Source organism: Medicago sativa, chromosome 5, assembly GCF_051527215.1.
Source record: "Medicago sativa cultivar Bolivia chromosome 5, Bolivia_mono, whole genome shotgun sequence".
NCBI lineage: Eukaryota > Viridiplantae > Streptophyta > Magnoliopsida > Fabales > Fabaceae > Medicago > Medicago sativa.
Window position 1 is genome coordinate 79,162,256 of NC_140753.1, and position 10,418 is coordinate 79,172,673.

At 33.7% G+C, this 10,418-nt stretch overlaps 1 protein-coding gene across 1 annotated transcript; it reads right to left on the reverse strand.

Moving 5' to 3' along the window:
• Positions 1-2,705: 2,705 nt before the first annotated feature.
• LOC146925454 (F-box protein CPR1-like) lies at positions 2,706-3,956 on the reverse strand. Its single transcript, XM_085711979.1, has one exon. The coding sequence runs from the start codon at positions 3,954-3,956 to the stop codon at positions 2,706-2,708; it is 1,251 nt and encodes a 416-aa protein (XP_085568105.1).
• Between the last annotated feature and the right edge of the window lie 6,462 nt (positions 3,957-10,418).

The following is a 10,418-nucleotide window of genomic DNA, read 5'->3' on the forward strand; positions in this document are numbered from 1 at the left end:
ATTATTAACTCACAATAGTAACTTTGAGTTAAGTTTTATGATTAAATTGAAAAGTGCTTGTGGTGGGTTCGATAAACTTGTGCAATGTTTTGCTATTGTTGTATCATTAACCATTTCTCTCTAAGTATTATATTTCTGAAAACCACAGGTGGTTGATGCTAGTTTCAAAATCATAGTAAAATTGAATATTTCTCTCTTATTAATGTTTACCAAAATATAGTAAAATTGAGCATGTTAGTCTGATGAAGATTGGTAGAGAAGTATGCTTGTAGGAAACACGGCTTCACATATAACTATTGATAATATAATTATAGAATCTAACCTCAATACCACATAACATTCAGAAGGTGACATTGTAGATTTTGTGTGTAGAGAGGAAAGTATATAAAAAGGATAGTTAACCATAAACAGGCAAGAAATTGAGTGGAGGTTTGTTTAGTCCAACAGGAATACTTCAACATGCAAAATCTCTACTTCAACAATCCTTAAACACTGTCATCATAGCAACTACCATGGAGAAGTTAGAAGCCTGTGTGAAGATGTTAAATGCGTAGATAGGGCAGTCATTATTTCAACGGATCCAGGGTGGTCCGGAATCTGAGTTTAATTTGAGGGTAGTAAAATTTGGTGATGGGTTTGTGAAAAATACACAGGGCTGCTGTGAGGACTTAAGGGTGCAACTGGGAGAGTTAAAAAATGTGGTTTTAGAAGTAACATACTACTTTGGGAATCAATAAATCAAAGTTAAAAAGAATGACACAAAACAAAGTTAAATTGAAAATTGACAGACTTTTCTACTCAATCACAAATCAAAGCTTAAAAAACAACTCTAAATAATTCCATAAATAATGTAATAGCTTCTTAAACAATGTTCAGAGCATAATGAAAACACGTTAAGCGGTAAATATATAAACAAATTGTCGTGTTCATTGCACAATATAAATAAGACTTATGTTGGCTAATAATATAATTAAAAAGAAACAAGAGTCAAACCAATTCCTCGATATTACTAAACATGAAGGAAAAAAGAAATCCCTCACACAATTGAAGTCGGTTGAGTGTCACAACAAAGAGTTGCAAACAATTTTGAGCATGAAAGGAGTAAAGGTGGTGCAGAATATAGAAGTAGAGACAATGGACTAGAAAAGGCTTGAATAAGGTTATATAAGAATATGCAACTGCTACAAAGGAAGAAGATAAGTTACAACGAACAAAGTCATAAAAATAGCTTTTAAGACGAATATAAGTTACAATCAACCAAGTCATTGTGCAGAATAACAGTTTCAGCCAGTGCTAGAAGGTCGCATAAAAGCTGCCTTCAACCTACCAAGACAGATTAGTATATGGATTTAGAGATATCATGGAAAATATGAGAACTATATCATTCAAACGAGTCAGCCAAATATAGTTATCTGTTAAAAATTAAAACTACTTTTGTCTCTTTCTGAAAGTCAAGGACATCACGGTCTTGTAAGGAAAAATTGAAGCTAGTAAAAAGTAAAAATGATAAAATATCTCTATCATGTCAATATTTACTATTGGAAACTGCTATGAGAGATTCAATTCATGTTTAAAGTTCTGATTTCATAGAATGTGATTCTGTTACAAAACGGTTACATCACCTGCTTATATAGAAGGTAGTTGCTGACCTGCAGTAGCAGGTTTCTCCCTATTACTAACTTACACTTATCAGTTATTGCAGTGCTTAGCTAGTGTTAATCCAACATCACTTGTGTAATCTATCTGTAATCTCATATATTTGGAAATGTAAGCAATTCATCATAGATGTAAAATGCCATCATACTAAATGTAAACTGCAGTCATTTCAAACAAGCGTTTCAATCGGATGCATTACTTTCTTTCACAATTACTAAAGTTACTCCATATAAATAATTTCTCTTTGAATCAAATGTATAAATTTTATCAAATCATAAATTCTGAAAGTAAATTACCACAACTCAGAGAAGGAAACATGAAGGTTCAATCCAGATGAAAAAGCAACAAAATTATGTTGCAATTATAGCTATGAGTGAAGAGAACTGAAAAAAAAATCTAATAGCAACAAAAGTTTCAATCTGGTCACGAGTTCTAATCAAGAGCAAGGTACTGAAACCAAATCGCATAAATGATAACATATCAGTATTCTGAAACTACAATGAAGAATATGCAGGCATAAAAAGAAAAGCAAATACTTGACAATAACTTTGATATTAGCCCACTTTCTATGAAAGGTGAAATGTCAATAACCACAATCATGAGTAAAACGGAAAATAATAATTAATTTATGGCTTAATTGCATGTTTGGTCCCTTATGTTTATTTTAGTTTTCAAGTTGGTCCCTTACGTTTTGAAAGTTTCAAGTTGGTCCCTTACGTTTTAAAAGTTTTCAAGTTGGTCCCTTACGTTTTGAAAGTTTCAAGTTGGTCCCTTATGTTTATTTTAGTTTTCAAGTTGGTCCCTTATGTTTATTTTAGTTTTCAAGTTGGTCCCTTATGTTTTGGACCGACTTGAAAACTAAAATAAACATAAGGGACCAACTTGAAAACTAAAATAAACATAAGAGACCAACTTGAAAACTAAAATAAACCTAAGGGACTAACTTGAAACTTTCAAAACGTAAGGGACCAACTTGAAAACTAAAATAAACGTATGGGACCAACTTGAAAACTAAAATAAACATAAGGGACCAAACATGCAATTAAGCCTTAATTTATTCTTTTGATTGGAAGAAGGCTTTTCTTGTAAACTTTAATCTGACCAAGATAATTATATTTTCTTCTAAGACCAAGCTCTACAATCTTTTTAGTATTTAAATCAAACAAAAATAGTTCATTGTGGACATTTGCAAAGACTATTTCACCATTCATACCGACTCCCATAGGAAACATAGCTAGAGTCCAAGGTTTCTCAACAGTGAAGAGTTTGATCCATGATTCCTTCACACCAACTTCACCCAAAATTGATATGTGAAAAAATTGCGTGTTCATAGGGAAGAAAATCAAGGCAATGGATTCATTCAACACTGTCAATTGTGTCCAGTTCAGTCTAACGTATGAGGGTATGGGTGTGACAAAGAACGTCTCATTGTTTAAGTCAAATGATACCATACATGCTTCTGCAGAAAAAGGAATACTCCAATGAGGCATACACGACGAATGAGGCATAGACAACCAATGACAGACTCCATTCATATACACTCGGAAATTTCCATGCAAAATGGCCACAAGCAAAGTTGAAGAATGAGGCATATTGACATGGAGTTTCTTCCACAAGTTACTTTTTAGGCTATAAATCTGCCAAAAGGGTTGAAGGGATTTATCTTGCAACAACGATGAATGTTTCTTGCGTAGCTCATCATTACAAAAGAATGGTTCAAATGTTTCAAGACAAATCACCTTATAGTCATCAGCAACAGAGTCATAACCAAATCCATGAATCATAGTATGATGATGAAAGTTACCCGCCACCTTAAATTTATGAACAATAGGTGGAAGAAGTGTCCCAGAAGGAGGAATAACCTTGACTTCGTCGGTAGTTGGATTCCACAGTAAGAGACTTTTTTCACAAACACGGTATTGCAAACAAAGTATGCCATTAACACTCGCAAAGCCAATGATATCAAGTGGACAATAGGATTTAACTGGACAATTTAAACTGACCCTATTCTCTAACCTTTCACCTGATAGAAAATGGAACCTTAGAAAATGGAACCTTTCATCGTCAGAGTAGATATTTACGAGGAGAGATGTATCACCGTCATAAGGTTGAGATAGAAGAAGATTGTTGCGATACATGGTCATGAAGCGAGAGTCTTCCGTGAGGCAAGACCATGCTTTGCTTACGCATTCAAAACGTTTCAAAGATTTAATAGGGAGTTTTGATAGAATTGAGAAACCAATATCATTGTGAATATAGCATTCACTTACAATGTCACTGCTACAGGAATTGGAAGCCATGGAATGAATACAGGAAGAGCTGAGATTAGATTACCACAGTTTTCCAAGCCTGGAAGGTAAACAGAGAGAGGATACTCTTTTGTTGCAGAGCAGCGATATTTGTTTTGTTTAGGGTTGGGGAGACCGAGAGAAACTATTATATGTACCAAAAACAAACAATATAACAAACAAAGTTTTTTTTTTTAATGACACCAACAACAATCTTTATTATAGAAAAAGTTGTTTAAGGGTATAATTGGGATAATGAAAAAGTATGTATAGATACACTCATCTACTTTGTTACACTTTTGAAATGATAAAGGAAAAAATTGAACATTTGTGTTTGTTACACTTTTATTTTAATATTTAAATTTATTCTTATCTATTTGTTATGTGTGTTATTGTATTGAAAATTGAGGGCATTTTTTGAAAGAAAAAACTGAGCTGAAAGGGGTTGTTTTATTTATATATAGTATATATAGATATATATATAGATTATACTCATACAATTTTTTCTATGATAAGGATTTTGTTGGTATCATTAAAAAGATAATAATTTATATTATATATATATATATTTTTTTTTTGTTAAATTGTTTGTATAATCGAAATAGATAAACAATGTTAGTTTAGTTTGTTATAATTTTGAAAGTAACAATCTTGTATATATATACTTTTAATCAAAATTAAAATTTCATAGAAAAAAACCGTTCATAATTTTCAAACTTTAGCACAAGAAAAAGATCAGAAAGACGAACACGTTAGGGGGACTTCCAAGAAATAAAAAAAGATGCAAAATCTCAACCCTTAACAGATGGAGACCAAATGAGTCTAATAAGGATTTTCTTTATATATAGTATAGAAAGATTATACTCAAACAAATTTTTCTATAATAAGGATTTTGTTGGTATCATTAAAAAGATAAAGTTTCTGTATGGTTGAGATTATTCTTTTGTGTTGTTATGTTTGTGTATGGTTGATTAAAAAGGAAAAAGCTTTCGTTCATCTTCTTCAAGTAGAAGTTGTGTACACTTGTGGGTAAAGGTTTAATCCTTAGGATTCCCTTTTAATATTCATTCTTGAACCTTGATTTGATTTGAATTATCTTGTGTCATTATTCTCATTCATAAAACAAGAGTCAATTCAAGGACGATCCGTAAAAATTAAATGTGTCCATAGGCATACTCATGAAATAAGAGTTATCAGATAAATAGGAAACATCATTCACATGCACATCCAAATAGCTTCAAAGATTTAATAGGTAATTTTCGAGGGAATAGAGAAGAAACATCTGTTGGGTATGTGTAATTGCCTTCTTACCTTTTCCTTCTTGTCATCTGGCGAGATTGACATGGCTTTTCAGGCAAAAATGGGGCAATGAAAAGAATTTATTCCCGGTGAATCGAAAACCCGAAAGGGCGGTTCAGGCAAAAATGGGATTGAAGAATGAAAAATGAAAGAACGAAAGAATGAAAAGCATTGACCACAGATGCGAACATCCAATGTTTACCCAGCACTGACACGCCTAACAATGGCGACCTGTATCAAAGAATCTTCCAAAGGTCCCTCTTCTACAAGTCTTGTATGTGATATGATATATTGCCCTCAGCCATGGCTTCGATACGTCTCTCAACGACGGTCTCTCCAAAGGGGATTCCTGTGTACATGTTATAGCACGAGCCACTGCGTGCCCAATCTTCCAAAGTTTTGTCTGTCTCTGCGAAACTTCTCTGCCAAATTGTAAACCAATCATGCATTTCCAAGCATTCATACATGCATAATCATGCATTTTATGTGCTCATACATTTGATAATATTGTTATACCACACATACATGTTGCATTTCCAATCTCAATTTTAATTCAACTCAAACTCAATTTCCAACTCAATTCAATTTCAACCCTCAATTCAATACCTATGTCTACGTCTCTGTTAAACTCTCAATTCAATACCATGTCTATGTTCGTGTCTCTGATTATTTTCAACTTTCAACGTCTCTTCCAAATGTCAACTTTCAATTCAATTCAAATCAATGCTAATCCACTCTCAATTTGCTTTTGGGCCAACAATAATGGTCATGTCTATCTTCAAATTAAGTCAATGTCAGTCTACCCTCAATTTGTATCTTGTTAAATCAAACCTCCAATGTACCTTGCTATATGTCTTGTTATTGGTCAAGTGGCTAGTTCGATCCAAAGAACAGCTTGTGCCTGCTTATATGCCTATGTTTCCGGTCAAACGACAAGTTCGATCCAAATAACAGTTTGTACCCTGCTTATGTTTTGTTATCGGTCAAACGACAAGTTCGATCCAAAGAACAGTTTGCACCTGCCTATATGCTGTGATAGTGATCAAGAAGCAAGTTCGATCCAAAGAACAGCTTGTATCAGCCTTTTGTCTATGTCTCCAGGCCAAACGGCAAGTTCGATCCAAAGAACAGTTTGTACCTGCCTATCTGTTTGTGCTTTTGATCAAGTAGCAAGTTCGATCCAAAGAACAGCTTGTATCTACCTATATGTCTATGTTTTCGGTCAAGTGACAAGTTCGATCCAAAGAACAGCTTTTACTCACCTTCTGTTTATATTACTTGGTCAAGTGGCTAGTTCGATCCAAAGAACAACTTGTACCTACCTTCTGTCCCCTGGCTTGTCTACCCTGTCAATGTCTACCAAGATCTCCAGTGATATGACGTGCTTTGTAGACTCCAGTTGTTTGTCATGCATTCATAATCGAAATGTTGCATGGCATTCATGTCTTTGAAAATGTGAGAGCGTATTTTTATGTCCAAAAACAGTGCAAATGTTAATATTTAAGTATCTCCGTCCCGTCAGATCAAAGATTTCGTCTCTTGACCCTCCGGACAGAGAAACTTAAATAGGGGCAGCTGTTATACCCTAATTTTGGACCTAAAAATACTTGCTCAAAAATGTTTTTTTCTCTGATATGTGTCAATTATTATTGAGAGATTGTCAATTTGCTAATGTTTTACACTGATATTTTACTCTGCTTTTTCTGCATATTTCTACTATCTATGTTTAGAAACATTTTCAATTGTAACTTTGTCTATGTTTTCTTGCATTTTAAACCATCCAAAGGGTCTTTCTTGCATTCCAAGTTATTTGAAGTTGCTTCTGATCAATTGTATCTTTCTCTGCATTTTATTTCAATCTTATTTGCAAAAATTCATGAAAAAGGGTATTTTAGTCATTTCCTGCATTCAAACTCATTTTAATCCCTGAAAATTGTCTTTGAGTCTTTTCAATTTGTTTGTATAAACTCTTGCTGTAATTCCCTGTTAAAAAACCATTCTAAAATTGCATTTGAGTCGTTCTGAGTCATTTTAGTCCCCAGGGGCATTTTGGTCATTTCACACAAAATTTTGACAGAGAGAGGTTACTTTGAAGTACCTCATTTATGTAGTGGGTTCATTTTAGTCCTTTTTGTGTTTTTTATTGGTTTCACTTTACGTTTTGTCCATTTTACCAATTTTATTCCAATTTTTATTATTATTTTCATTTTGGTCCTTTTACTTTCAGAAATTGCATATTAGTCCTTTTTCATTTTAAGTCTTCTTTAATAGCAGTTTCGTCCTTTAACCAGTTTTGCATTCTAGTCCTTTAAGTCTCAAACTTTTGTTTTTAGTCCTTTTTCCATAATTGCAGTTTGGTCCTCAAGTTTTAGTTAATTGCAGATCAGTCCAAAGAGTTTGTTATGAGTCCAGGTACACGTGGCAGATTATGACAGACCAGGATATCACATGTGTCAGCTATAAATAAGTACACAGTGTCAGAACCATTCATTACAAGCCACATCATACAAACAGAATTCACATTCTCTCTTCAGGATTAGAAATCAAACCCAGAAAATCACCAAGAACACGATGAAGTTCATGAAGAACTTCATCCCCAAATCATGAACCCTAACTTTCTAGAACACAATTCCACATCAATTCCTCGCAAATCCACAACAATTTCATCACAAACAGACTCAATCCAACAACCACGTAATCAAATCAGTTCGAATTAAAGCAATTTCTTCGCAGTTCTCAGAGATTCGAAAGTGAATCTTCATCATTGAACTACGTTCTCTGCAATTCCAACACCGATCCATCTCAAAGACGAACCAGTGTGATCACAGAGACGAAGAGTGAGAAGAAGAGGAATCGAAGAAAAGAACCAGTTCGACAGATTCACAGAGAAGAAGCATAAGACGAAGAGTGAGAAAACGAAGAAACTTCGATTTATTTTCGAAGTTTGAATCAAAACATTCATCAGAGACGAAAAGGAAGCATCAAAATCTTTCTCACCGTTCTCTTTGTTCGAATCTCCAATTTCCAACAGGTAAACACGTAAAAATTCTCAGTTTTTCTTTAAACACATCAACGAAGTTAGATCGAAGTAGATCGGTGCTTTCTGGAAAACATATGTGAAAAAGATTCAGATCTAAAAAGTTCTTGGAAAAAACCGTAAGTTTAAACTCTGATCTACTCTGTTTCGATCACAACTTCACAAAAGTGACCTCAAAACCTTAAAGAGGAGAAGAAGACGAGAAGATTCATGTAAAAAGATTTTGAAAAAGAGTTCAGAAAGATTCCAGTACGGTGGCGCCACCGGCGAGCCGCCGTACTGGAGCTTTCTCCAGTCATCTTCTCCGTTCCATCTTCGACGGAAGGGTTTAGGGAGAAGTGAGAGCTTCTCTCACTAGGTTTAGTATAGAGAGAGAAAGAAGAGGAAGAAATGAATTGGACCGGCCTCTGTATGTTTATATCGAGGCCTGGACCGGTCCGGTTTATTTTTGGTTCACCTCTTCTCCATCTCAACCGTTGGATCTAGGTTTGATCCAATTGGATCAATCCAACGGTCTCTGTGCTTTCCTGATGATCCAGATTCGTTTCCCTTTGGGCCTGGGCTCCTTTCTTCGTTTTCCTTTGTTTTTTTGCTATGTACACCTACTCTCTTGCTGTTTGCACCCCTGCATGCTTGTTTTTGTACTATAAAATACCTAAAAAATTTGTTCAATGTTTTCTTGTTGTTTCCAATAATTTTTGATGTGTTTTACATGTTAATCTTGATAAAAAAATACATGAAAATAATTTGTTCCTTGTTGATTCAATTCTTTTTCATCTCTTGATAAAAATCTTGTTAAAAACTTCTAAAAATTTTTGTGGACTTCCTTGCAATTAGTTTTGACACTTCAAACTTGTTTCTTATGATATTTTGGCATGTTAAAATTGATAGAAATATATGTGTAATTTTCTTGTGATTTTTGTGTTACTTTTTGTTAATTTTTTGTGAATTTTGTTGCATGTCCTTGATCCTAAAATCTCACTATGATCTATTGATCCTTGATATGTGAATTTACAATGTGTATGCCTCTGATTTGGTGCTATTCTTTACTGTCTTGAGGTTTGATTGGTGAGTTGCTTGTGTTACAAGTTATGTGAATACTTTAGTATGTGAATAAATTGTGAAATAGGCTTATAATGAGTCATAATTTTTTAGAGCTTGATATTGCTTTGTAATTTTCATGTTATGGCTGAAATAAACCTTTTGAAAAGCTTGTCATAACATGAGGATTATGGGACATGATCTTGCCTTGATATTATGGTGCATATTAGGCATATTTTACTACCTTTTGATTAAGTTTTTTTTTTTTTTTTGCTTCTTGCTTGTTAATATTGCAATTGTGTCTACTATTTCTTTTGCTTATATTTTCTACCACTCTTTGCCTTATGCTACTAACCCTTTCATTTTATGTTTCATTCATCCATGAGCATCTCATCCTCCATCTTATATTTTTAGTTTCTTGTTTCTTGCACTTTAAATTTTGCCAAGGCTTAGCATGTAAAACTTAGGAATTCTTGTACTTTACCTTATGCTTTTAATTTCTTGCAAGACCATAGCATGTAAACTAGGGCATATGTAAAGGACAATGGACTCTAATGATGTACACCGACACAAGAACCGACACATGCACACACATCACATGGATATTTTAGATGAATGTTTAGGGAATGTATGTTTTAGATGTATGCTTAGGAATCACGATACTTAGAAAAATTCTCTTTTTAAAAAAACATGAACAACTTCACTCAAATAATTTTCCAAAGAAACCTTGGGATCAAAATCCCATTGAATTTTCCCTTTATTTTTAAACAAATACTTTAATGAACTTTAATCATATTTAGACTTCTTTTGCGAAATAACTAATTCCACCTCACATTTTCCAACTCTTATGCCCTTGAGGCCTCTCCCTTATTCTTCAAAATTCCATTTTCAAAATTAAAATCAACCAACAAAAACAAAAACATTTTTTGGAAGAGAACTACATGGAGTTTGATCCCTTAAAAGGGTATGTAGGCAAGAAGTCAAAACTTCTCCAAGTCCAATAAAACAAAATTCAAACACATTCTTCTCCCTCCGATTCTTAACCTAGTAAACCTTAGGTGTAAATAACACTTTCAAATAGCATTTAAAAATAAAGC

Excerpts from the sequence above, each read along its gene's own strand:
- LOC146925454 (XM_085711979.1), bottom strand. The coding sequence starts at position 3,956 with ATGGCTTCCAATTCCTGTAGCAGTGACATTGTAAGTGAATGCTATATT.